Source organism: Xylona heveae (assembly GCF_001619985.1).
Source record: "Xylona heveae TC161 unplaced genomic scaffold L228scaffold_2, whole genome shotgun sequence".
NCBI lineage: Eukaryota > Fungi > Ascomycota > Xylonomycetes > Xylonales > Xylonaceae > Xylona > Xylona heveae.
The window spans coordinates 2,236,084-2,263,255 of NW_017264194.1; the positions used below are offsets into that span (position 1 = coordinate 2,236,084).

General features: G+C 49.7%; 9 protein-coding genes across 9 annotated transcripts; 4 read left to right on the forward strand and 5 right to left on the reverse strand.

The window, feature by feature from the left end:
* Positions 1–760: 760 nt before the first annotated feature.
* Positions 761–1,678, forward strand: L228DRAFT_280770 (hypothetical protein; the record flags this gene model as incomplete). The annotated part of the gene is made up of 1 exon (XM_018335822.1): positions 761–1,678. One exon carries the CDS (start codon positions 761–763, stop codon positions 1,676–1,678), a length of 918 nt encoding a protein of 305 aa, XP_018191088.1.
* Positions 1,679–1,947: 269 nt separating this feature from the next.
* On the reverse strand, positions 1,948–2,760 carry L228DRAFT_244387 (40S ribosomal protein S17). The gene is made up of 3 exons (XM_018331910.1): positions 2,549–2,760; positions 2,249–2,449; positions 1,948–2,193 (listed from the first exon to the last, which is right to left on the reverse strand). Exons 1-3 carry the CDS (start codon positions 2,693–2,695, stop codon positions 2,101–2,103), a joined length of 441 nt encoding a protein of 146 aa, XP_018191089.1. The 5' UTR covers positions 2,696–2,760; the 3' UTR covers positions 1,948–2,100.
* A 100-nt stretch (positions 2,761–2,860) lies between these two features.
* Positions 2,861–4,727, reverse strand: L228DRAFT_244388 (hypothetical protein). The gene has a single exon (XM_018331911.1). It carries the CDS (start codon positions 4,592–4,594, stop codon positions 3,131–3,133), a length of 1,464 nt encoding a protein of 487 aa, XP_018191090.1. The 5' UTR covers positions 4,595–4,727; the 3' UTR covers positions 2,861–3,130.
* A 1,078-nt stretch (positions 4,728–5,805) lies between these two features.
* L228DRAFT_207733 (glycosyltransferase family 2 protein) lies at positions 5,806–8,764 on the forward strand (the record flags this gene model as incomplete). The annotated part of the gene is made up of 4 exons (XM_018329735.1): positions 5,806–7,360; positions 7,417–7,601; positions 7,660–7,826; positions 7,897–8,764. 4 exons carry the CDS (start codon positions 5,806–5,808, stop codon positions 8,762–8,764), a joined length of 2,775 nt encoding a protein of 924 aa, XP_018191091.1.
* A 463-nt stretch (positions 8,765–9,227) lies between these two features.
* L228DRAFT_78384 (hypothetical protein) lies at positions 9,228–14,471 on the reverse strand. Its single transcript, XM_018336857.1, has one exon. The coding sequence runs from the start codon at positions 14,049–14,051 to the stop codon at positions 9,690–9,692; it is 4,362 nt and encodes a 1,453-aa protein (XP_018191092.1). The 5' UTR covers positions 14,052–14,471; the 3' UTR covers positions 9,228–9,689.
* A 258-nt stretch (positions 14,472–14,729) lies between these two features.
* On the reverse strand, positions 14,730–16,030 carry L228DRAFT_244392 (Queuine/other tRNA-ribosyltransferase). The gene is made up of 5 exons (XM_018331912.1): positions 15,946–16,030; positions 15,565–15,885; positions 15,451–15,508; positions 15,319–15,396; positions 14,730–15,266 (listed from the first exon to the last, which is right to left on the reverse strand). The coding sequence occupies exons 1-5, from the start codon at positions 16,020–16,022 to the stop codon at positions 14,892–14,894; spliced, it is 909 nt and encodes a 302-aa protein (XP_018191093.1). The 5' UTR covers positions 16,023–16,030; the 3' UTR covers positions 14,730–14,891.
* L228DRAFT_244393 (tRNA-guanine transglycosylase) lies at positions 15,971–16,624 on the reverse strand. The gene is made up of 3 exons (XM_018331913.1): positions 16,528–16,624; positions 16,161–16,461; positions 15,971–16,029 (listed from the first exon to the last, which is right to left on the reverse strand). The coding sequence occupies exons 1-2, from the start codon at positions 16,582–16,584 to the stop codon at positions 16,264–16,266; spliced, it is 255 nt and encodes an 84-aa protein (XP_018191094.1). The 5' UTR covers positions 16,585–16,624; the 3' UTR covers positions 15,971–16,029; positions 16,161–16,263.
* A 4,450-nt stretch (positions 16,625–21,074) lies between these two features.
* L228DRAFT_236626 (hypothetical protein) lies at positions 21,075–22,493 on the forward strand (the record flags this gene model as incomplete). Its single annotated transcript, XM_018330847.1, has 2 exons — positions 21,075–22,180; positions 22,253–22,493. The coding sequence occupies 2 exons, from the start codon at positions 21,075–21,077 to the stop codon at positions 22,491–22,493; spliced, it is 1,347 nt and encodes a 448-aa protein (XP_018191095.1).
* A 1,476-nt stretch (positions 22,494–23,969) lies between these two features.
* Positions 23,970–24,359, forward strand: L228DRAFT_244395 (hypothetical protein). The gene has a single exon (XM_018331914.1). It carries the CDS (start codon positions 24,075–24,077, stop codon positions 24,309–24,311), a length of 237 nt encoding a protein of 78 aa, XP_018191096.1. The 5' UTR covers positions 23,970–24,074; the 3' UTR covers positions 24,312–24,359.
* Positions 24,360–27,172: the final 2,813 nt, after the last annotated feature.

The following is a 27,172-nucleotide window of genomic DNA, read 5'->3' on the forward strand; positions in this document are numbered from 1 at the left end:
CACGTCGGTCAGCGCCTGGTGCGGTTCCCCGCAAGAGAGGAGAGTTGTTAATACAGAGAACAACTAAAATGATATGGCAATGATAAATCCATGCAGTAATTGGGTAAAAACTACCCAGATGTTCAGAACCTATTAGAATCAAAGTGCGTAAGTGTGATGATGCAGATGATTGATTATTTGGGGGGTAGGAGGACAAGAGGGTATGGAGACAGGTGGGCATATCAAGAAGCCTTCAACATGTCGCACCTGAATGCCTCACTTCGCATGATAAACCCACAATAAAGGGGTCCGTCTACCTGAATGCTTATTCTTCCAATCTCAAGCTTTGTCATTTTAGACTACGGATAGTCTCTTATCTGAGCTAAAGAGTAGTTACAAGTCAAGATGCCGTTATTGATGCAACCTGATGGCTTATTCCACTCTTTGTACAGGCCTGTGTATTTTCATTTGTTACCTAGTGTTTTTACTAAAGTCCAATTGATATGCCCACTACTCAATGCGTCTTATTTCTTTGCCAAGCCACGCCAAGCCACGTGAGGCTGGTAAAGCACAGCTGCGTAATATGATTGGTCATAGTCATTTTCTATTCTCAATGGGTGCTTGGGTGATGCTATCTATTATTTCGTCTCAAATTCTCTGAACCCCTGCATTGCTTCCAAGTAAGGGTTCAGGGAGAAATTCTCAGATTCTGTTCTTCCGGGAACAGAACCGGCGCTCTTCTTCATGCCGGGCGGCTGATGCTTGAGTATTCTTTACGAACATGAGTGCAGCCAATGCTTCGAAATCGATCCTGAAAGGCGGACCTCCAGAAAAGCGCCCTGCGCCGCAAGACGACCGATCGATACGTGAAACGGCCCTGTATCATGCGAAGCTAATTCAAGAGCAAAAGGATATTGAGTTGAATATTCTTGAGGCTACGGAGCGTTTACTTGACTTCCCCTCGACCGACAAGAATCCTGCAGGTAAACCGTCTCTGGAGGACGCGTCTACGTTCAAGGAGCTGCTCAAGACATTTCGGCCTTCAGATTACGACTCACTGGTCGAGGAGCGCAATATCGACGGCAGATGTGGTTATGCCCTTTGCCCTCTGCCAAACCGAAAAGAGGACACCAAGGCCAAACTTCGCATCCTTCGCGGCAACGGTGAAGGATTTAAGGTTGTGCCCAAGGCAAAGCTCGAACAATGGTGCTCTGAGGACTGCGCACGAAGAGCTTTATATGTGCGCGTCCAGCTCAGTGAAGAGCCTGCCTGGTTGAGGGGCGCACTTCGAGGGGTTGTAATAGACCTGCTAGACGAAGTGGAGGCTCGGAAGGCAAATGCGACGGCTGCTGAAGCTATAAGGAGTAGCAGTGCTTCTGCTTCCGGACCAGATAAGCCCAGGGCCCACGGAGCAGGAGATGATATTTTGGCTGAAGCCATGAAAGACTTGGCTTTAGAGCGCGGCGACAAGCGTCCCGAGGACAACCCATCTGGCCTGGCTGATGTTACGGTACATGAAAAGGCTCCAGGGAGCGAAGGCGAGCCTGTGCCGCCTTCTTTGGAATCGCAACTAGCACATCTCTCCATCGAAGGTTATCAGCCGCGAGAGCTAGGAACCAGACGACAGCGTCGTCACGGTGAAGAAGAGAGTGATTGTTATGATAGTTCAGCAGAGATCGACAATGACTACGATATATAAACAGAATGCTTGGTAAAGGCGAACTTTAAAGGCTTAGGGTGGAAAAATTGCTACGGTCATAAGTTGAAGATCCATGGTCAAACACCCTGTTGCCGACGTGTAATGATGCTCGACATATTCAGCTTAGAACCGAGATAAACAGTTCCAAGTGAACAGATTGATGTTTGCATCTTTAAGTGCTAAAGGGGCAGCCGATTGACGTTAGACAGCAGTTAGTCGTAGATACCACAACATGTTCACACATGGGATCACAATAGGATAGAAATATTGGCGATCAAGCCTAGCCCTCAGTAGAGGGTTCAGCGACACCTAGTTTGGGGAGAAAGACCTTTTCATTATCTATGACGCCAGCCAATTTTAATGGGTCAGCGAGACCGCAGCCGATTCCCGCCTATATTTTCCTTCCAACGGCATGAAAGGTTTTACTCCCGGCGAAGGCGGTCACCGAAGCGACGAGGGCGCTCAGCGACCTGCTGCTGGGCAACGGGCACAACGTTGACGGGGATCGAGTCAAACTGTGAGGCTCGTTAGCTGATACTAACTCGATGGAATTTGGGATCGAAAACATACGCCAAGGCTCTTAAGGAGGTCCTTGGTCTCAGCGTCCACGTCGAGCTGGCCGCTCTCGGAGTTCTGGGTGAAGTCGAGAGCAGAGACCTCAGGAACGTACTGGTCCTTGCGCTCACGCTCCTCCTCCTGAAGCTTGAAGGAGATACCGCGAACAGGACCACGCTGGATACGCTTCATCAAGTGGGTGGTGTATCCGGCAATCTGCAATTTCCAATCACGTCAGCCCTTCCTATCCTACTTTTTCAATACGAGACACCTTTGTCGAAGTCGTTTTTTCGCGCGCTGATGGACTCGTCGTACCTTGTTGCGGAGGCGCTTGGAAGCGATGATGGCGATCTCATCGCAAATGCGCTTGTTGGTCTCGAAGTCCAAGGTGAGCTTGGGGTAGTAACGCTCAATGACGACCTTGGCGGACCGCTTGACGGTCTTAGTTCGAACGCGACCCATGTTGACTGTTGTGCTGTCGTGAAGTTGTCGGTCGTCGGATAGTTCGAGAACGGTGTTTCGTGATATGCCAGCGCGGATAGTGGTTCAGTTGTGCGAGGGTAGGGTAAGCCCTTGAAGGTCACATGACCTTACCGACTGCCCCGCCTATTTGGTTGCTGATCATCTCACTCGCGTATCTTAGATCAATCTGATAATGTTTAATCGTTTTGGCGACCGGGGATGAGGTTTCGGGCGTCTTGCTGAGGCGCTCTCCGCTTCTGTTTGCACCTACCTAGGTGACTATTCAAGCTCAACGGAATGTAATACATGAAATGAGATAAATATGCCTATATACGCCTCTAAGCTATACAACTATTGTACAAAACGGTCGCTGAAGCTATATTCTAATGATGCAAACTCTGTTCCTTTTGTTCCTCGAAGTGTACCACATGCGCTTTACCGGTCTTTACTCATCAAATCACCTAGCTCGTCAATGAAAGATGAAACCTTCTTGTCACTCTTCTGAGACGAACTCTCGGCCTGTCTCGCATTGCCTCGGTTGTTTCCAATCAGACCTTTAAAGCCAGAGGCCTTGGGACTCGAGACGAGCTCTTCCATCCTTCGATTGAAAAGGCGAGGAATCTGCGGGCGCTCCCTCTTCTCGTCCAGAATACCCTTGTGAATGCTAACAGAGCTAGGAGTCGCTCGGTCAACAGAGAGTCGGATGCGGCCTTGCGAGTCAATGTTGGCAGTCTTAGGGTGAACCCAGATCTTAGCTCCACCAGGAATGGACGGGTCGAAACTCGATAGGCCAGGGGTAGCTCCATCCATTCGCCTTGAGTCTTCTCGGAAGCTGGCTTCGAGACCATCGTCGGTAACAACACCGCCGACACCAAACTTGGCGCGAGTGCTTTGTCCTGTTGCGGACTTGCGAGGCTCGAGAATGCGTGCCTCCACGGGCGGAGGACGGGCCTGGGGTCCGAGGACGGGATGGTTGTAGATGTGAGATGATGTGCGAAGGTATGACAGACCTGCCGAAGGATGAGTCTTCGGGGGCGCAGCTCGGCTGTAAAGCGTGTTAGACGACGGGTCGTCCAGCTTGCTCCAGCTTACGCTGGTTGGCGGCTTCGGCGGAGCCGGGAGATCGAGGAAGTTGTTGATGAGAGCGCTCAATGTTGAAGTGGTCGTGACATCATCGCGGAGAGTCTTGACATACACCTCAAATTCGGCCTCTGTGATCGGCGTCGCCTCAATTGTGGCCGGATCGTCGCCATTGTCAAGGGCCTGACGTCTCTTTTCCGCGAGCTTCTTATCTGTTGCGTGTTTCCGGAGGTATTGCTGAAATTCGGGCTTTCGTCGTCGAATCTCCTTCTCAACGTACTCTTTGAACTCTCCTTCAGTCATTCCGGGCAGCCATGGGCCCTTGAACTTCCATCGTTGTTCCATCTGCAAAGCTTGACGACCTTGAGAATCTGTGCCGTGACGCTCTGATTCAAAGACACTCTTCAAAGGTTCTGCGACAGGGCCAGAAGCTCTTTTCCCGGGCTTGGGAGCAACGGAAATGGGAACATTCATGTCCTGCCATTTCTTCAGAGTCAGGACGTGGTCGGTAGCAGATTCGAATGCACTAATATGCTCAAGGGTATCGACGGCATCAACCCGGATTGTCGGAGTAGAAGTGTTCGTCGTGGACCGGAGCGGGAAATTTCTCTTAAGGCCCCAGTCTCCTCTGGATAGTGATGAATCGGGAGTGGCCAAAGCAGGATGGGTTGGATGAGGCAATGTGGCCGTATCGGAGTGGAAAACGGACGTGAAACTGGTCAATTCATGGTGACCAGGACGGGGTAAGGGATTTGGTAAAGCGAAGAATCGCGATGTCCGCAGAAGGTTTGCGGTCGGGGAGAGGCGTTTGGAAGACATTGCCGGCGCGGCAGAGATGACTCTGCACGATCAATTCGTGTTGGATCTAACAGAGGTGTCTTTTTGCGGCCGAAGCTCGCGGCTCAATTTGGCTGGTCAGCTTAAAGGATGTCGGTGGTGCAGATTAGTTTTGCGATGGTTGCACTTTGGGCTCTCTCAGGTCCATGTACGCCTAACCACTTTTAGGTTCCCGCAGAAGCCGCGCGCTATTCCCAACATGGATGGTTGCCCCGTCAACGGTGTATCCTCCAGGCTGCTGACGACGGGCAACAGTCCCACAGCCTCTCCACGATCTTCGGCCCTGCAGTATCATTATTGAGGAGTTGCAAAGGACCAATTGCTCGTCCACTTGAGCTAATAGCTCTGAGCTCTTGAATGCGCAAATATTGATTCTTTTTTCCCTTTCCCAAAGACTTATTCAGTATTTCTACGCATGAAATAAACTTCTCATCGAGCATTGTTCTTCCTTCAATTATCCGTCATCTGCTTGGGTTCCACACCCGGCGCTTGTGACAATGGATCGTCCCACGACGCCTCCACCTCCGCGATATAGCGGACCTCCTGCCTACGATATCGATATGAATGATGAGGATATAATCAGCCAGACTTATTCAGCTTATAATGGTTCAACCATGCGGTTACTGCCCGCTGTTGAGGATACAGAATATCGATCGTATGTTGCGCCTAATACAAATCCAGCGCCAAATGCAGAATTAGCACCGGCACCCCTTGCGTCCAAGTTTGAAGTCCCTGCGCCATCAAACATCAAGGCAAATGATTCCGCAGAGGGGCCTGCAGAGCAGTCCTCAAATACTCGGGAAGATGCCCCAGAGGAACTTCCAACCCGTTTCGTTGCTGCCTCAGACAGAAACACAAGCAACGCGGATGGCAAACCCGCTTTGAACAATATGCCGCTACCACTGAAGAATTCAAGCTCACACTTGTCTGATACTCAATCTAGACCGACTCCATTAGACCAGCGGCCTTATGAGCCACCAGTCTCCCCGCGACCGATATCGAGAACGGGTTCGATTCTTGACCGAGCACCTTCAATTCCTCCGCCAATGATGGATGTCCCGGGATATCCCCCTTATGCTCGGGGACGCATGTCTCCTGGATTAATGTCTTCCGGTCGGATATCGCCTGATCGAATGGGCGGTGGACGGACATCTCCTTCGCAAATGTCATCTGGTCGAATGTCCCCGGACCGGATGCATTCTGGAAGGATTTCTCCGATTAGAGCATGGTCACCAACTCATTCAACAGTCGATTGGTCTCGGCCTCCGCCGTCTAACGTGCCTTATGCTCCTTCTGATATCAACGGCAGTCCTCGACCCGGGACACCTTCGTCGCAGTACGGCGGGAGCCCCAGACGCCCTCTCCCTCCAGCCCCTCTCTTTTCCATACCGCCAGGCACGAGAAGTGTCTCAAAGGATCTTGCAGATGACGCTGCCATCGAAATTGGATCTGAGGATGAGGACGATGTATTCGCTCCTACGAGTACTGACCATCACTACGGACTGCAGTCTAGCCTTTCGTACCGCTCTGGGTCGATGACCTCTGACGAGTACGACGAGAAACCCGGATTTGGTCATTATGCTGAAGTGCCAATTGGCCGGCAGGAACGCCGTGGCGCGCGTCAAGCACAAGTGACTAAAAAGGAAGTCAAGCTCATCAATGGTGAACTAATCTTGGAGTGTAAGATTCCTACAATCCTTTACAGTTTCTTGCCTCGTCGCGACGATATTGAGTTTACTCATATGCGATACACGGCTGTAACATGCGATCCGGATGATTTCGTCGCGAGAGGCTATAAACTGCGTCAGCAAATCGGCGCCACTGCTCGAGATACTGAGTTGTTTGTGTGTGTTACCATGTACAATGAGGACGAGATTGACTTTACACGTACAATGCACGGCGTTATGCGGAACATTGCTCATTTTTGCTCCCGAGCAAAGTCCAGAACTTGGGGCAAGGATGGATGGAAGAAGATTGTGGTTTGCATCGTCTCAGACGGGCGAAAGAAGGTGCATCCGCGAACCTTGGACGCCTTGGCCGCCATGGGTGTCTACCAAGATGGCATTGCAAAGAACTTGGTCAACCAAAAGGAAGTCACCGCGCATGTCTATGAATATACTACGCAGGTCTCTCTTGATGCTGACCTCAAGTTTAAAGGAGCGGAAAAGGGCATTGTTCCATGTCAGATGATTTTCTGTCTCAAGGAAAAGAATGCAAAGAAGCTCAATTCGCATCGGTGGTTTTTCAATGCCTTTGGAAAAGCGCTCAATCCCAATGTTTGTATTCTGCTTGACGTCGGTACGAAGCCTGGAAGCACCTCGCTTTATCACTTGTGGAAGGCGTTCGACAATGACTCCAACGTTGGCGGTGCCTGCGGTGAGATCAAGGCAGGCAAAGGCAAGGCATGGCTGGGACTTCTTAATCCCCTGGTTGCTTCCCAGAATTTTGAGTACAAGATGTCGAATATTCTGGATAAGCCGCTAGAGTCCGCGTTTGGATATATTACTGTGTTGCCAGGTGCACTGAGTGCTTACCGGTACCATGCGCTTCAGAACGACTCTACTGGGCACGGTCCTTTGAGCCAGTATTTCAAGGGCGAGACCCTTCATGGTCAAGATGCGGACGTTTTCACTGCCAACATGTACCTTGCTGAGGATCGTATTCTTTGCTGGGAACTGGTGGCGAAAAGAGACGAACGATGGGTGTTGAAGTATGTCAAGAGCTCCACAGGAGAGACTGACGTGCCAGGTAAGTGGACAATGAGAATTGAATTCCATCAAGAGAAGTATACTAAACTATTTTAGATGCGGTACCTGAATTCATTTCACAGCGGCGAAGATGGCTCAACGGTGCCTTCTTTGCAGCAGTGTACTCCTTGATCCATTTTAGACAGATTTGGAAGACGGACCATACGATTGCCCGGAAAATATTGTTGCATGTTGAATTCGTTTACCAATTCATCAGCTTGATGTTTACGTTCTTCTCTTTGGTGAGTTAAAAACAATATATGTCTAGGGTGTCCAGTGATCAATTACTGACTCGAATAGGCCAACTTCTATCTTACGTTTTTCTTCGTTGCTGGTGCTCTCTCCGATCATAAAATTGATCCCTTTGGCCATCACATCGGCTTGTACATTTTCACGGTTCTTCGATTTTCCTGCATTCTATTGATATGCGTACAATTTATATTGTCCATGGGCAATCGTCCACAGGGGTAAGCCCACCTACCACCGTTTCATTCAAATTATGAGAAATCACTTTATTAACGACACACATATATATAGTGCCAAGAAAATGTTCATGACGTCCATGATAGTCTACTCTGTCATCATGGCCTACACGCTCTTCGCCACGCTGTACATTGTCGTCACCCAGCTCAAGGGCACCAAACACCTTGTTCTAGGCAACAACCTGTTCACCAACCTAATCATATCCGCCATGTCCACCATCGGACTCTACTTTCTCATGTCCTTTTTGTACCTCGACCCATGGCACATGTTCACCTCTTCTGCGCAATACTTTGCCCTCCTCCCCTCCTACATCTGCACTCTTCAGGTCTACGCCTTCTGCAACACTCACGACGTCTCGTGGGGAACCAAGGGCGACAACGTCATCCACACCGATCTCGGCGCCGCCATTTCAGGAAAAGGAAACATGGTCGAGCTCGAGATGCCGTCTGAACAACTCGACATCGACTCCGGCTACGACGAAGCCCTTCGCAATCTCCGCGACAGACTCGAAGTCGCCAAGCCCACCGTCTCCGAGTCCCAGCAGCAGGAAGACTACTACCGCGCCGTCAGAACCTACGTCGTCGTCTTCTGGATGGTCTCCAATGCCATCCTCGCCATGGCCGTCTCAGAAGCATACGGCTCCAATCATCTCGGCTCAAATAACTACATGAAGTTTCTCTTGTGGGCCGTCGCCGGCCTTGCCGGCTTCAGAGCTATCGGCTCCTCCGCCTACGGCACGATCAATATCATCCATGCCGTCGCCAAAGGTAAAGTCAAGTTTGACTTGGACCGCTTTAAGTTCTTTACTCTCCGGCCAAAGTTTGGTCGCAGCCATTTCAAGGCTCCAGACTGGATGTCCAATATGAGCTCGAAAGTCAGCAGTGGCGTCAGCAGCGTCGGAGTCAAAATGAGGAGAAAGTAGGGCTGCTTCCGTTGTGTACCCTGTATGTTGTGACCACCGCCAGCCAAATTGGTTCTGGCGAGGAGGGTGTCGTGGTTGTTTCCATCATAGCTCTTGTATGCCGGCTTCAGGCTTTTTGCACATGCATGAGATGAGGAGAGGTGGTGCGTTCTCGTTGAAAAGGCGAAAATTAGACATGTCGTTCCTTTTTATTTTATTTTATTTTATTTTATTTTTTTTCTTTCTTTTCTTCTTTACGTTGTCAAGCGTTTCTCTATTTTATCCTGCTTCACGATTTTTTTCTTTTTTCTTTGTTTTGCAAAGTTCTACAATCTCAATGGGACTAGGCAGTTACGCACGATGGATTATGCAACGATGGATGATGGATAATGGATACGGTTTAATGGAACAATGGACATAAATGCAATTTGGCACGGCAGTTTTTTATACAGTATTTAGAATCTAAACTCGCTGAACTCCCTGGAATCAAATTCTAGTTTTTGGTTTTTATTTGTTATTTGTTACTGGAAGGTCAAATATTTGTCCTGAAGTAATATTGATTTGAGTTTATTTGTCAAAGGCACAGACACACGTACGCAAGGCACGAAGGACGAATTAAAAGTGTGTTTAAATCTGCATGCATAAAGTAAAACGAAGGCGGGAAAAAAGAAAAGAGAGGGTATTATAACTCAATCTAACAATGACAAAGTAGAAGTTAAATCTAAAGCAGTCGCGGGTGGGACTTGGACTCGAATGAATGAAGGGGGAAATAGAAGTGAAAATGAAAAAGAAAATGATAAAGATAAGAAAGAAATACAGGGGGACAACGGGAAAAAAAAGGAAAAAGAAAGTAAATAGAGGTCAAAATGTAGAACGCAAAGAACACAAAGAACACGAACTAGGAATAACGTCAATGGCACTATGCTACATCGCTGAGACCTCAAGTTCAAGCCCCGCCGCTACCGCTATCGCTGAATGGAATAGCAGAGGTTGCTGTAAAAACAGGCAAGTCCTCGCGCCGTCGTGCTTTATTGGTGCCCGTCGACGGTGTTGCCGTTGTCTCCTTTGTCGGTTGCGGCTGCGAGGGCGCCAACGAAGCTGGTGTCGCCAAGTCACTAACTTGTCCGAAGCGATGTACTTGCTGTTGTTGATGTTGCTGCTGCTGCGGCGGCGGTGGCGGCGGCGTAGCGGCGGTAGGAGGCGTTGTAGACGAAAACGGAGGTACTCCAGAGGACACCAAAGGTGCAGATGGTGAAGATGAGGAGGTTGTTGGGAGCGGTTGAGTTGATGATGACGTGTTTGGCGGAAGCCAGACGAGGTCTGGTTTAGGAGGACTATAAGCAGATTGACGAGACTGCTGTTGTTGTGGCTGCTGCATTGTAGGGAAACCATGTTCAGGGGTATATGGAATGAATTCGGTAGTTTGGAATGTAGATTTTGACGTCGGTGGACAAGGCTGGGGATGAGGTTCTGCAAACTGGAACAACGGCCCTTGAGACGGTGGACCCGCCGGGAATGATGGCGAAGAAAAGGGAGAAGAATGAGTCGATGTAGATGGGACTTGAGAGTGCGAGGGCACCCCAGGAGGAGAAATCGAAGAAATGGTGGCGTGTTGATTGATGTCTGATCCCGCCGAAAATGTCGGTAGTGGTGTGGTTTGAGAAGTATAAGGTGCAGGCTGGTCATGAGACGCTGAGTGGTACTGCGCGGGCTGGTCTGGGGCATGGACCTGTTGGAGGGAAGTTGCCAAAGATGGGTGCTCAGAATCGAGGTCTTGGTGGGCCTGGTGACGCGAGGTCGGAGTTGATGAAGAAGACAAATACAAAGGAGGCTGTTGCTGCTGTTGCTGCTCGGCAGGCTCGTGTTTGATAGCAGTCCGTTCTCCTTGAGCAGCGCCAGTCGAAGGTTCAGCAGCTGCTGGTGGCACCGAGGTGGCTGAGGTTGGTAATTGTAAAGGAACTTCCTTCTTCACAGTCCTTTTCGTCCGAGGAGCTACAGGTTTCCGGGGAGGTGGTTTATTCGTTACCGTGTGTTCGTCGGCTCTCTTGCGCTCTCGCGCATCGTGCTCTTCTCGCGTTGGCACGTGTAATTTGATGCTCATCTTCTTCATTCCCTTCGACAGGCTGTCGAGTGTATTATCTTCGCCGTCATGGGACTTCTCTGGTTTAACGTGGACATGACTACCATCGGCGCGCTTGGCTGCTGCGGCCGCTGCCGCTGCCGCCATAGTGGCGGCTGTTGTGGCTTCAGAAAATGGCCCAGTTGGCCCAGATGTCACAGCTCCCGGAGTAGGCGAGGTCAATGAACGTATTGGAGGCGCAGGACGCGGTCGGGTAGGTTTTGTCGCTCGGCTCGTGGTCGAAGGCGGTTCAGCTCGCGTGCCTGAGACAAATCGCGTTTTCTTCACGAGTGGGATCTGGCCGGTAGATTTATTGCTGTGGAGAGAAGCGACCGTCATTGCGCTTCCCGGTCGATTCATTCCCGAAACAGCGGCAGTGGGGCTATTAGCTGTTTGATCAGGTGGTATTGTACTTGCTCCGGTTCCGCCATTGATTGAAGACATTGTCATGTTTGATGCGGTGCTGAGACGTCTGGCGGAATTTTCTCCTTCTGCTTGGACACCAGTCACGGAACTAGTAGGGGAGTGATCTAAACCCGTTGGGCCAGTCGTAGCAATCGTCCTTCTTCGTGAAGCACCCGAGAACAATTTGTCATCGTCGTCAGAATCAAGATTATAGTTGGGCGTCTTGCCTCGTCGATCTCTCTGTGATCGGCGTGGCCCTGCGTCAACGGGCTCTGGATGTGAAGTCGCTGGCTGCTGCACAGGCAGCCCGATTGAATGTCTTTCTCGTCTTTTCCGGCTGGCTTCAGCATTAAGTTCTTCAGGTCGGCAACTTCGCGTTTCTCGGTCTGAAGTAATCAGCAGCTTGCTTAGCTCATGTGTCGCTGTGGCCCAGTCGACATCAAGCGGGACAGGCGGTGGCGTCGGCGCAGGTGCAGGCGCAGGCGCCTGAAAAGGATAAGCACCAGAGCTGAAATTGCGATATCCTTTGGGAGAGGAGACAATCTTGGCCGTGAAAGATTCAGTCGGGATAGCATACTGTGGGATTTGTTGATTGCCCCTTTTCTTCGGCGCAGGAGGCGGAGCGGCCGGATACACAATCTTTTCCAGTTCTTCGAGCCGCTTAATATCCCACCACGCGGGGTCAAAAGGTTGCAACTGCTGATCTTTCGGATTGCTTTCTTGACCCAGATTCAGTGCGCCCATTCGTCGATGCATCTCGTAGCCTAGTCCGTGTTCCGCTTGTATTTGATTCAAAGCGTTATCCGTCCCAGCTAGGCCACAGATGTGGCTCCAAACACCGCTGGACAAAGCTCTGTCACTGTATCCGCCCTCGAGAACACTGATTACTCGACCATCAACACCGAGTCCCTCCTCTTCAGAAAGCTTGACGATATCTGCAGTGAATCGGGCGTAGAATTCCGTCGGAACGTTTACTTTGTGTCGTTGCATTCCTGGGCTCTCCCATTCGCTCGCATCGAATCCTGCAGATATGAAAATAGCGGCTTTTGGCACAGGGTGGTTGGGCAGCGCTGAGATTCGCTGCGCTTGGGATCGTAGGTACGCTCGAGTCTTATCAATGAGAATTGAATACCTCTCTCGATACAGGTCCCAGAATTCCAAATCATTCTTCCAGGGCTGCAGGTGTACGTTCCAGACAGTTTGGCCATGCGCATTCTCCAAACACAGACTTGCGCTGCGGACCTTTTCATCATCTCCCATCTCGCAAGGGTATGAATTTATATCGTGCAAACTGAAATAGCCTATTGATGTCTTCTTGGACGCAGACGCATTCTTGGGCAGACGAGCAACCCTGGCATTATGCTCCCAAGTAATGGCCTGGGAGCCATCTCCATGATGCAGGTCAAAGTCGATAATAGCCGCATGTGTGAGCCCATGAGCCATGGTCGCATGCGCAATCCCAACGTGAACGTTATTGACCCAGCAGAAACCAGAAGGATAATCTGCGGAGCAATGATGCCCTGGAGGTCGAATGCATACAAAAGCCCTTTTCGGTCCAGAGTCTCCCTCAGACTTACTGAATACTGCATCAACGCCCTCGCACACACCACCGAGAGCACCCTGAAATGCGGCCAAGGACCCTGAACAGAGATAAAGATCGCCCTCATGCAATTTAGGTTTCTCCGCCACTGTTGCTTGTCCTTCTTGGGTGTCGCCATCTGGCCTGTTCAGCTCCCTTCCCGTCAAAGCGAGATTCCTCTCAGCAGTGTCGCACATGCCCCTCAGTTCGTGCATCCACTCTGTTCCATGAACGCTGGTCACTGCCGGCGCACTCAGCTCTAGCACTCTCGAGGTTGGTCGAATTCTGAATGGCTGCTGATTGGGACGCAGAAGATCTGGTTCTGGGCGTGGGGGGCATTGGCCGCCTTCATGCCTTCCGCCCAATCTCACATATGCTGCGGACACACCAACGATGCTCGCGTGGATGCGTTCTGGTCGCTCGACAATGGTAGATAATGCATTTTTTGAGGTTCGCGGTCTGGCAAATCTGTGTCCATAGCAGGCGTCGTGGAGAATCACCACCGTCTTGGGCGATGTCGTGGAGGGCGCCGCCTGTCTATGTAGCTCTAGCTCACTTTGAAAATGGGACTTGGCAACAGATGCTGGTGTAAGCACAGGCTTCTCATCAATGGATCCCGCTCGCGACACTCTTCTATACACCGATCCTGAGGGTGATCGATCAAGGTTGGAGGATGTTCGTCGCGAAAGAGGACGTGGAGGAGTAGAAGCTCTACCGGCATCCAACGAGGCAGCCGAAGCCTTTTTGCGAAGTGGGGTTGACCCAGTCGTCGGCCGAGAACCATGATGATTCTCGAGGGAGCCTGATGTTTGACGAATCCCCGCCCCAAGGTTTGCCCGGGCCGTCCGCGGTGATGCAACGCGCTGGGCTTGTGCAGAAGTTTCCAGTCGCGCTCCAGGCAGTCCGTTCCATTGTTGCTCATTTCCAGCCCCTCTACCGGGCTTATTCGGAGTTCTGCGAGCTGCTCCCGGTGGAGCCTCGTGTGAATCGAGTGGGCTCGTGGGTGTGAGAGCGGCTTGTTGAGAAGGCGATAGCGAAAGATTCTGCAAAGAATCGATTATGTCTCCTCCCGTTCCCTGCGGCGTTGGTGTTTGTGTCTGTGACCGCGAGGATATTGGTGTGGCCCTAGTGGAATTGTTTGCTGAGCGCGATGAGAAGTGCGCCTGCTCCTCTGACACGGGTGAAGAGGAGAAAGGTTGCTCCATCGCTCGAGTATCTGTTCTCGGAGGGTTCGATGGAATGAGAGCAGATAGCTTGAGTTTTCTTGGCGACGATCGAATTGTGGTAGTCTCACGTTCGAAAAATGAAATGAAAGGTCCAAAAGAACATGCGCACAGCAACCTAATTTTGTGTATTTGATATTATTCTGCCGATTGCAAATGTCGACCAGGAGGGGAGAAAAAGGCGTGGCGGGAGCGATTGAAAGCTTAATAGCTAGGGTTGGCGCAGGTGGCAGCGCGTTGTGATAGAGCGCGACCAAGCTATGGCTAGGAAAAGTGTCAATAGGGCATGAAAATGAGAAGCGTGACAAGCACAGGATACCATTGACAGCTGCTTACCGGCCATGAGGCAGCAATCTGAAACTCTGTTGGAATTGGAAATGGGTGACTGTTGAACAGACAGAGAAGGGAGTTCCCACAATGACGATGATTTGTTGACGCTCTGAGAATTTCGGTGAAGTCTCGGGGAGTTTTAGTTTCCACTATAGTGGACCGATAGCGATGATTGATAACCAAAAACTTCCCTCCGGACTACTGCAGGGTCAATGCGCGTCAGTGCGCGTCTTTTGATTATAATACTCCTGCAGGGATTTGTTTGTTTACCATGACTGCCACTTTTCCTTTATCCTTGGAACGAAGTAACAGCTGCATCAGAGCAATCTTCAATTTGTATTGATAAAATAATAAATACTTTTTGAACCAAAAAAAATAACCAATGTATTTATTGCTGGTTCAGCCAAGGGCGGAAAACAAAGCTCCCCCTCCTTCTCCTTAAAACAGATCGAATGAATGCCGTCTATATACTAAAAACCCCCATCTCGAGTATTATCGTTCCAACAGATCAACCCCAACGCCACGCAATGCAGTTACTGCCCACTCAGGATACTTAGTAGGATCGCTATATAAAAGACTGAAGAAATTTTTCAAAAAGGCCGCATATCGATCTTCAATGATGGCCTGTCGCGCCGATCGCATCAACGAAAGCAGATAATGCACATTGTGCATCGTCAGGAGATGCGCGCCGACTGTCTCTTTCGCCGCCGTATGGTAAATGTATGCACGAGAGATCTCGAGACCTCCCTCTTCTTTTGACCGACAGCAGGTGCATTTGCAGCCTTGCTCGATTGGTCCAAAGTCTTGGGCATACGAAGCATGGCGTAAATTAAGAGTTCCTCGGGAGGTCACCGCATTTCCAAACCGCTAGAGCGAAGTCAGAAATGATGGGGAAATGTTTTTCATTCTTTTTACATACCGCTGTCCGTGTCGGCCAAACACAGTCGAACATGTCGGCACCCAATGCCACAGAGACCACCAGATCCTCAGGGTAGCCCTATTTTCGGGTCAGAATGGTTACAGCCAAGCTCTTTGGAGAAGGCAGACTCACCACTCCCATAACGTATCTAGGCTTCTTCTCCGGCAAGAGATCTGTACAGGTCGACACGCTGTCCAAATAATAAGTAAAAAAACAATTCCTGCGGAGTGACAATGTGAATCCTACACTTGGCAATATGATGACTTGGCTTCGCCACCAGACAGTCCACCAATCGCAATGCCCGGAGTATCCCTCTTCACCATTTCGGCACAGCATTGACGGCGCAATTCAAGGTCTAGTCCTCCCTGGATAATACAGAACAGATTTTGTCTCTCGGGGTACTTGTGCGCGGCCATGCAGCGATCAAGCCAGCGGACCGAACGGTGCATGGCCTCCTCCATGCGAGCAAGATCTGGTGATGTGGTCGCGATGACATCGTCCAACTGCATCATTATGTCCGATCCGATCGAGTTCTGAAGGGAAATGGAGTGTTCGGGAGTGAGAAGCCTATCCACGTTTAGCTTGGTCTATGCGACATTCAAAATATTGCGCGAAGTTGGTCCATACATGGGACTTCCATCGTGAGGGCTTAAGAATCGTACGCCCTCTTCCGTCACCTTGGCCAGCTTGAGCAAAGAGACCATTTGGAATCTATCCAAGGGTCAGTCCTATCGAACAATCTCAATGCTTCGTCAAAAGTATGAGCAACAGACCCACCACTATCTAGTTCAATGCAGCCTTGTAAGCCAACGTCTTCGCCTATTTTAAAGAATGATATGGAGCATTACCAGTAAGGATATTATATGGCCAAGACTGGAGCTTATGGGCCCCTCCTATAGAATCCAATGTAGCCTGACCTGGTCGTAAACCACTATGCTCTGAATGTTAGAGGTGAGGGATCTTCTGGTCGTGTGGGCTGACAAACAGGTGGTAGGTATTGTTGAGACATAATCGACATCCAGTCTCTTCGAGTTGCTCTGGTGTCAATCCTTTGAGCGAAGCCTGGGTCGCGACAGGCATAAATAAAGGCAATTCAACTGGGCCGTGGGGCAGTCGTAGGACAGCCGCTCTGGCTTTGGTGACCTGGTCGCATTGAGTATTAGCAACATGCCTCGTGGGAAGGAGCAAAAGTCAATTAGCTTAACCAACCGAGCATTTTCCAACAAGGTCAAAGGTCAAAGCTGAGGGCATCGGCGTGAGCCCCATCTTAGATGATGAATTCACTGGTGGCAGATCTCCAGTCAAGATGTGACTTTAGTGTTCAGGGTTCTGCAGTTATTTGGGGAAAGATTTAGCGAGAATGTCGGTTCGTTTTCAGGCGTCAAGGGACGAGTGGGAGATCTTCACGGCCCCAGATAGGTTGCAAGGTCAATCTTAATCTCCACTGTTATACACTATATAAGCAATGATCGACTGACTTTAGTTTGAATGTCCTCTGCGTCTAACTGAGCCCTATTCATCTCTTACGTCCGATTCTTGAACGTTGAGCAGGTAACAAGACGATCTTGTTACTGTCTATTTACAGTCTTGGAGCTTTTGTTGTTATGATTGTTCCAAGATTTTTGGAGTGCTTTATGTTATTTTTGTTTTATTTTATTTTATTTTATTTTTCTTATTTATTTATCTATGTTTGTCTTTGTGCTTCAATGTCAACTCTTTTCTCGGAAATAATTCAACGTTATTTTTGCAAAGGGCTCTTTTTTTTATCTCCGCAAACTTTTACCCGCGTTTCTCCTTGCTGAAGCCTCTCGAGTGCATTTTAACCCTCAGGCCCTCTAGCTTTTCTTTTGCGGGAAAGGGGAAAGAATCTCGAAAGTTCATCTACTCCTGGCTCTGTTATTTGGAATTTTAGAGAAAATCTAATCAGGAGGGGAAGAGAAAGGAAAGCGCTTTGCCTCTTACGCCATATTAAAGAGCGCGGGATATTATCGCACGAACCATTCTAGTACCGATTGACAGACAAAATTGTTTTATGGATGAAAGCTCTGTCAAAATCTGGCTTAAAATCATACAGAGGGTGTCTGTCTCACATTGACAGTTCTTCCCTAGTAGTAAGCTTATCTATGAAGACACCGGCTGTGCAGCTTGTGGTAGCACACATCTATGGGATCCACATGGAAGCACAGACATTGATACAGGACTCAAATGATCACGTCAGAGACCATATGAAATACCGATCTCACGTTATATGTGTTCTCAGAGAGCAAACAAACTCGAAGAGGCCGATGTGCAGATGGAAAACATAGAAGCCTTCCATGTCGCTGAGAGCACAAAGAAGAGCGTCAAGGCTGCAAATCAGAAGGCAATTGGATGACAACATATCACGTAGAACGTAGCAATTTCCAATGAATTTCATGGAACTCATGGAAGCAAAAGGAAGATGACGGAGAAAGGCTTACAGCACTTCTGACAATCATTTCGCAGTGCCCTGCCGAACGAGACTGGAAGAAACAGACCAGTAGAGGAAAGAATCATTTTTAGAATCCACCAGAGTTCTCTCGACCCGTGCCCTGCCGTTTTCTCCCATCAGCGACTGCTACCTCCGCATATGCGCAATATTCTCTACAACTTACTCAGTTATACAATGTCGTCTTCAGCAAAACGGACATAGCTCAGCAGGTTCTTCTCAGCTCAAGACTCGGGCCACAAATCATACGAGCTGAAGAGGAAGCATAGACCTTGTCAAGCCTTGCTGAGGCTCAAAGTAAATCAGAAGGGTTCCGTCGCCTGGAGCTCAACCTGCTCAAAGTCCCTAATTGTCGCCCGGCATACGAAATCGGCATTCCCGCAATTGGCGCGCAGAGCGCCAGGTGGACCTCGTCCACTCATCGACGGCCGTTGCCCTTTGACACAAGCAACATTCAACCAAACTCAATCCCTCTATCTGCGAGATTGGTTCATCTTCAGCACCTGCTGACCAAATAGTACATCTTATCCTTCCCGCCTTAATTTCACAGCTGGCCTTGTCTACAGAGGGATTATGACGGTCGTCAGTCTGACTTCTTACAATCAGGAGAACAGAGCTTCGAGCAAGTCTCTTTTGATCTTCCTCTCAACCAAAAGTTTCTCATTCTCATTCTTATAACGACGGTGTGCAACTAAGAATGTGCAATCGCATGGAATTTATGCGTTATTAGATTTTACCCTAAGTTCACCTGCACCAGGAGGAAAAGGTCAATCTACTACGTACACAATAATGAAAACACCGGGCGGGGTTCCCTGTGATTAGCGCACGTGGTGCCACGAGATTTCGACACAGTGATGAGTTAGGAGTACAAACAGAGAGGTAACATTGGCGGTCAAGGCGCCCTGATATAAGTCGAAAACTTTTGTCACACCAGCAAATGGTCGCATTTCCCACCTCCGGATTGACGCAAAAGGGTTCAGAGGCAATGATTTTATTAAAGGCTTCCTATTGACGATTTGATTACGACACTGACAAAAACATAACATCGTCATTTGCACCTGATGAGAGGAGAGAAGATCAACGATTTGTTAAACAAGAATGGGAACCGGATGGCCGAAGCCGGAAGAAGCACACCTTCTGTGTTGGCAACCTCCCTGCAAGCCGTTTGTGCTTGAGCACAGATAGAGGCAGTTACGCCTGTTCCAGAGAGCGTCTTAGATCATACTGGCTGCTAAGTCAGAGCCTATAGAAGTTTTGCTCCACCACACGTTACGTGTCTAGCGTCCGTCCACGGCTCGACAGGCCATTAAGATCTTGCGGCGCCGATGCGCGATGCCGTTCGGGAAAAGAGTAACTTATGCGCCGAGATCATCCATATTGTTCAATGCCTTTCTTTGACAGATTGAAGTGTGGACGGGAAAAACATGATGACCAAATATGATCGGTCAAATGGTCCGAGAAGGAATCTACTCGACCTCAATGCTCTTTCGTCCTCGGTCCCTGAGGCACCGTACAACTCTCGTCTCGACCCGTCTTTACCGAAAGACGGCCCTGACGGTACGAGAAGGAAAAAGCATCCCACGCCACTTTACCTGATGAGGGACAAGACACATGATGACCAGTGGACACACGAACCTCGCCCCGCTCCGCCCGTCGGCTCGGTCCACGTCAACTATTTTCAGGCACATGCTTTTGCTGACTTTTGGTAGGGAAGAAAGAAACTATTCTGGAGGAAACAATCATGAAGATCCATTTCCATTTTGTGTCATCAAACTGGAGAGGTACCTTTGAATGTATTGAATCTCTCAGCTGGCCATCTTCGAAAAAGATCAGCTGTACAGAGGGTACTGCCCTCAAAGACTACAGCAATGAAGGAGGCTATTGGTTGTGTTCTCGGGCGCAAACGCGTCGGCCATCAAGAAAAAAAGTCGGGGAACACCGCACGAATCAAGCCACCAGATGGCCCACGAGCGCGCCCTTCGTTTCCCCCTCGTCCAACCCGCTCTTGTCCTGCTCACACAACTAAGGGCTTTTGGGGCGAGAATGAAGGCCAACCATCATCATCATCATCCCCCCGCATCGTGCATCTTGTTTCGATCAAAGTTGCCTGGAATGAGTCTTTGTTTCCATTCATGTGCACCGCCGGACCAGGCAAGTTTTAAGGGCCCGGTTGGGTGCGTGCCACCGTCATAATCTAAGCAGGCAACCACTGCCAGGCTCCAACTCTTTCGTCATCTGTGATTATGAATACCGAATGTTTGAAACTCACCAATTCTCCCATCTACACCCCTTGCCGTCGGCTTTCACCTCTTTTCATCAGTGGATCGGTGCCTACGATGTTGAGAAGCCATTCGAAGCTGCGGACATTAGTATAAGGTACATGTGAGGTCTAGTGCAACCGTGTGGCAGAGTGGACGACCGCTGCGCGCTCGATCGTTTACTCGAATGAGATGCATGTTGGACTGCCCCATTGCCTTCCACCAATGAAGCTTCTCCTTGTCTTCTTGAGTGTGCTCTGCCTCTCGTTACCGCCAGGGGGGCTGATGTCTAGACGGATCCCGGTCACGGAGCGAGTGAAATGGAAACAAGGAGGCTGAGGACGCTGCTTGGTTTGATCCAGCATGTCCCAAGGCTTATCGCTGGCAACCCCAGACCGGTGCTAGTCAGCCTGCCCTTGCCCACCCACCACCCAGACTCGCACACATAGCGCCGACATGCGCGCTGAGACCCACGGATACCAGAGCCCTTTCGATCCCTTCATTCCCTCCTTAAACCCGCTCCGGACCCAGTCCAAAAAGGCCGTTTTTTCCATCCTCGTTCACCCGACGTCGCATTTTGCCTCCCTTCACTCACCCCTCGCAAGCCGTTTTGGCACTCCCCATGTTCTCCGGGAGCAAGTTCATATGACTGATTAAATTTTGATGAATTTTGTTTTTGATTCGAATCACTCGCGCAATCATTATGGATAACCCGGCTTGAACCCAGAACGTGGCTGACTTGTCTGCCGTGCCTTCCTTGGTTGTGCCTGGACCACCACCGTTTTAAAATATTGCATTCTACTGCAAGGCTTCCCTTTCTTTTTTCTTGCATGCTTTCGAAAACAAAAGCTTCGTACCTTGATACAACATTTATTATCATTTATTTCTTGTTATTATTACTCAGCTTTCTCCTTGTTATCCCCAAACTCCAAACATTCTTGAGCGACCACAGACCCGCTGCGAATCCATCAGGGGTAACATTTCACTTGTACAAACTACCATAGGCATTTTGTTGTCTACATCCATCGACCATGGCGCCGATCATCTACCAGCGAAGGGTGGAGGACAGCGATGAGAGTATGGGCTCTGGCCGCAGCGACAGTTCAGGCTATTCTAATAGCACTGCTCCAACACAGTACAGCACCCGTCCCAGCTTCAAGCGATGCAGCACAGCAGGAGCACGACTAGAAGTTGGCGATGAGCGCGATCCGATTTGCGAAAATGATAGCAGCTATCGATCCTCAGTTGAGACCTACGCTTCCACAATTCCGTCCACAGAGGATCTCTCAGACGACTATCCAAAATACGACTTACCCGAGTCTCGCAACGATATGTTTCCCTCAGACGCAATTCCGTCAATACCTCCAGAGTTTGCGGAGTTGTTCCCTTCAACCAGGCGGTTATTGATTCGCCATGATGATGCAACCGTTGATGGTAACATGAATCTTCGCGTCGACACCGAGGTCAGGACGCGGCGAGGTGAAAAGCGAGACGTGATCCTTTTTCACCTTCGTATGCAAGATCTGAAAGAACGCAAATTCTCCTTCCGACGTTATTGTCGCGAGTCTGGCCGGGAGATTTGCCATTCCAGCCGGACGTACCAAAAGGCCGCTGCCGAGCGAAGACCCGGTCTGCAACGATCCTTGAGCCAAATGGTGGCCTCCTTGCGCGCCAAACCCGAAGCCAAAGCCATGAGCGCCGCCGGTTTAAAACGCTCTGATTCCGGATATGCCTCTGTCTTCAGCGAGGCCGACGGCCTCGAGTCTCGGCCTAAATCGGCAGCACGGCGCGGATCGTCCAGCGGCCCGCAGCCGACCAAGACAATAAAGCTTGAGTGCTCAAATTATGCACAAGTCGATCTCAAGCGACGCGGTGCCAAAGCGTCTAAGCGTTACGATTTTGAGTATTGGGGTACCGACTACAGCTGGAAGCGCGAAGCCCGCAAGCACGGTGATTTGATTGAGGTGTCTTATCACCTTGTAAACAGTCTAAAGGGCAACATCCTTGCACATATCGTTCCCGAGCCTTTATCGCCCCTCCAAGTCCGCGAAGAGGAAGCACGTGGCGGATGGATTCCGCCGTGTTCAATGTGGATCAGCGACGATCAAATCTGTGAAGGGTCCCCCGATGTCGCCGAGTGAGTCCCAGCCAAGTCACTGCTAGAACGAGTGTTAGATGATCCCCCGTTTCATGACTAACCTGTCCGCAGCATGATTGTCGCTACTGGCCTCATCGCTCTTGTTGATGACAACATCAAACGCCGTTTTCATCAGAAACGAGCTATGCATCTTGTGCTTCCTGTTCCTATGAAGACGCCGTTGAAGATGAATATGGCGTATGTGGATCCGAAACGTCTCATTGATGATGTTTTCAACCGCAGTAATTTCTCTACCAACAAGAGCAGTCGGCGCTCACCGCCGTGCCGCTCACAATCAGCGGGCAATCCGTAACTTGTGGTATGTCGCTTCTCGGACATACATCGCCGAAACTTGGATTGCTGTGCCACTTTGGCTTTGCATTACCATTCATCAACTTTTGACGAGCGATAGCATGACTTTATGCATGTCATGTTTTCACTTTATGATTTTTAATTGTTGCTGTTCATCACTACTATCATCTATGATTCGAGGCTTTCATAAATACCACCTTCCCTCACGATGCCAATGATCAATTCTGATTAATGCCCTTTTTTTTATTTTCCTGATTTCGGCGCATGAGTTATGGGCTATGAGATTCATATATATCGTAAGGACGGAGTATTATTTTTCTTGCGTTCAGCATATGGTACAAGGCATTTTCATACCACTTTCATTCTCAGGACGTCTATCAGTCTTGTTATTCTATTCGATACGGTGTCCAGTGATGGATGGGGAGCTCTCGGTTTACCAATTCTCAATTTACACTCACGCCAAAACGCCCGCTGGCGGCATTGCTTTATCCGACGATTTACGGCATCACAGTAGCACAGTAAAATAGAAATACAAGACAATTTTACAATTCTTGATTGAGTTGCGATTATCGTGCCTTTTCGAGGACAGATTTTTTCGCGATGTGCTCCGTGTGCTGGATTTCTCACAAACTACGGACCTAGGATTTGGGCGGATATTCATCGGCATTGGCCTGCTCCAGTAATGCGCTCCTTAAATAGTTAACTACATATTTGTATGGTGGGAATGGTTCCCACTATGGACGTTGATGGGTGGAGGAGCAGGTTCTTTGGAAAATTGATAGAGAAAAGACGTTCAACAGTTGGATGATAGAAGCGAAGAAGAGAGCGAGTAAATACTTGGCAGGGAGTCTATCATTGTATGAAAACACAACATCAGTCTAATAGATTTCTGATTGATCAAGTGGATTATCTGACTGCAATCTGTTTATTTTTTATTTTATTTTATTTTTTCTTTTCGTGATATCGGGGCCTCCCAGATGAGGGAATGCTTGATTGTATCTGCCCATTCGTTAACCGAAACGTGCCCTCTCTCAATTGAACCCCTTAACTAAATTCAGGCGAAACCTACTTGTTGTCTCTCTCTAGACCTGCCATAACTACCGGCTGCCGCCTCTCGGGGTTTTTAGCAGCTACAGAGCCAGCCTCGACAACCATCTACATTCTCACCATCTGAAACCGTGATGAGTATTTTCAACCCACCACACGGCAAGCTTTGAAAGTGATTTCATTTATATCCCTTACGTATGTCCATTTAGGGCGACGCTCATTCGAACTTCAGAAAATATATTATCTATTCAACACGGAGAAATGCCAATATTAACTACCTAGGTCCGATATGACGTTGGAGGCTCACAGTTGCCAAGAGGCTCCCCCGAGCCATTGATGACGGCGTGGATCTACGTGTACAGAATCCATCCGAACAGCCTTGAGAAGTGAAGCTCGACCCGGCGATGCAGTATGTTGCGCCTTTTGCTTCTCAATGGCTAGAAGAGGCTCAAGTCCTTTGTAGGATACAGAACAAGATAAACCCTTTCAGAAGTGGCAATTACTATTCTAGCTAAAAGTGGGACGGACAGCAAAAATGTGGACAAAGGCTTTTTATTTTGAAGCTTCGATTGCTCCGAGTTCCGATTGGCCGCGCTGTCCTTCATTCTCGCTCTTTGTTTATCTTCCGCTCAGTATAGGGGTTCGTGCGTACCGAGCAAGGGAGCCGAATGCTACAATTATCTTAGCCGCCCCTCAAGAAGCTGGGCATGGCTTGGCGATAATCCCAGGAAGAGAGGCCGAGATGGGTTGTGGTGCTTTGCTAATTCAATAGTTTCAAACGACGGGTTGAAAAATCCTAGCGAACACCATGGAGAAGCTTGGGGATTCCTCAGCTAATGTACGCTACAGACGAACAGGTCGAGCTATGGCCAGAACTACCCGGGGAACGGCGCCAACGATGCTCTTAGTGGCAGTTTTCCAGCTCGTGCCCGAACCGTCATGACGTTCCGGCCGTGGTCCATTGTACCACAAAGGCAATGAGGCAAACCGACAAGCTGTCAATTGAATTTTGCCGTCGATTTTTCATACTAGGGGTTCTTTATTTGATGCGTCATGACAATGTCAAAATGTCGTCTTTGAATCTGCATCGAGCCCCTGATCCATGAAAGACGTCAATTGCCAGTCAATAAGGCTGACTGTTACTGACCAAGGAGATGAGGACACGATATTCTGACGATGGACACAAATAATCGACTTGCATCCCGCTCTCGCCCCGGGACTTGCGTTGGTGCTGAAAGATGATATCCTTGTCAGTGTTGTTTATCGATTGTCGATCTCAAAACCCCCTGTTGAACTCAAATGCATCGTCAGTGTGCATGTGTTTGCAGACATCCCGACATTCAGGACGAACAGTTGGAACGTGTGACAATCGGTCAGCGTATGTTGGGCATGAAAGCAAATATCATCAGTCGAACAAATAGTCAAAGGAACGGCAAGTGGGGGGCATGGGTCGTGTTTTGCTCGAACAATAAACTAAATGATACGGAAGTTTGGTACCGAGAGAATAGTCCCGCTCTTACGCGCCCCCTTTTCTTATGGCGTTCCTTTTCTCTCCCACCACCCTGCGACAGAGCATACCACACAAACTAGGAGGGCGTTTTAGTCCCGGAACGTCATCAAGTCTAAAAGGAAAAACCAGAAAAAAGAGATGTACTGCGGCAAACGGAGAGGAAGAGGAGCAGAATCAAAGCGTTGAAATCTGGATTGACTTACTTCATTGAGCTTGAGCTTGATATTGGACACCAAGTAAAGGTTATTGAACTTCATGTTCGACTGGCTTTGTCATTCTCGCCCATCTCGTGCCCATGGCAAGAAAACCGGGCGGAGGAACGCTGCCTTGATCTGGCTAGGCTCAGATATGGTGCGGGATGACCGGGGATCTGACCGAACGGGAAGGAACGAGATGGGAGGGCATAACGCGCCCATCTTCTCTTGCCGCCCTCCTCTGGCTTCTCTCACTCAGCCCTGGCTTCTAACGCGATCATTGTGTTTCATTGGATCTGACCCTCTGAGAGCTGCTTGATGAACGTCGCGCAATGTCCCCTGATGTGGACAACGAGTGATACCAAAGCCATGGTAGGCTCGCTGCTGGATAGCCCTCACCGACAGGCGACGATCTCATCTGGCGGTATCAGAATCGTCGCGATGATGAGTTGGCACTGGCTGCTGTGGTTCAGCCCAGCCGGGTATTGGATCCAACACAGCATGAATTAGCCATTCAATACACCAAAAGCTTGACACGCCCCGGATTTCGGAACATTGGGCCCTCTATCCCGGACGAATGTCATCGTAAGAAGGTACCTGAATTTAGTCCATTCCGGGTTACTTCACTTTTGATCTGACGGGCATCGGCTCACGCATCAAGGACGCCAATGCGTGGCCCAACCCGATAGACTGCAACGCTTTTGCTGATGCATTAGCTGTTTCGTTACCCGTTTGAAATCGTGCAGCTTCACCGACCTTGTAACGCAGCATCAGCAGAATTCCTATCGCGTGGCAGTGATGAAAATGGGCCACCAGGACCAAGGCATGCAATTGATGGGGCACGGACTGCCAAATTTTCCAACACGGACGTTGATTTAGGGCAGGAACGGCACATGACATCAGGCAGGCGTTTGCTGTCATGACAGCCTTCTGGCGTGTGGTCTCGCCAGGGGATTTTCTTCCTTTTAGTTGCTCCCCACTCCTGGCGGGATGACCTTTCGGCTGGAAGAGGCAAGATTAGCAGGGGGAAGAAGGAGGGTTGAGAAACTTTCAACCGGGGGAGGCCAGGGAATACTGCGGGTGTTCGCGGTGGCTCCACACTTTTCTTGGACAATTGAATTCAACGCAAAACAAGACCCACGGGTTCCTGCAAGACAGTGTTGGCAGATTGACTATCATGCCGTGATGGTTCGCCTGCAGGGCCACGCATCAACACATTGACGCCCCCAAGCGGCCTCAAGGCTCGGAAAAGCACGCAAGCTCAGCCGGCTTGTCGGAAAGGGTAACATAAGGCAACTCAATCGTACATCGAGTGTGGCTCAAATCGGGCCAGGGGCCAGGTCCCATTGGGAGAGCAAAGCTGCCAGATAGACACGAACCAGGGCTCAATAGGCCCCACGGCGCCAGCGCATCGGCCCGTTCCTGGGGCGAGCCCGTAGCATCTAAATGATGCACACGTTGTGTCCGTCGCTCGTTTCCTTCTCCTGACAGGGCAATTTTCAAAAAGGAATAGGATGGATGGACGGACGAAGACCGGGGTCTCGTTTGCAGACCGGCAAGTGTGTCTTCGGGTATGTTTGGGCCCCGGCCGTTGTTGGCGTTGGTAAGGGCGTGTGCTAAAGGAAGAGGGGGCAACATGTTGCTTGTTGGCTGTAGCTATGGTGGACTCTGCTCATTCGGTCTGTGTGGATTATCCGTGTTGACTCCTCTTACCCTTTTCCTTTTTTGGTTCCGAAAATCTTTTTCTTCGTTCATCTTGCATATGCCGGTTCATGAAATCAAAAATGGTTTCTGGTCTGCTCTCACTGCTGCTTCAACACCGTTGTGCGGCGGATAGACCCTGGTGCAGCCGGGCTTGGCCGACCCTCATTGCTGGTGGTCAATTGTTTGGCCCTATAAAGCAGCTATGGAACGACCATTGAAACGGGC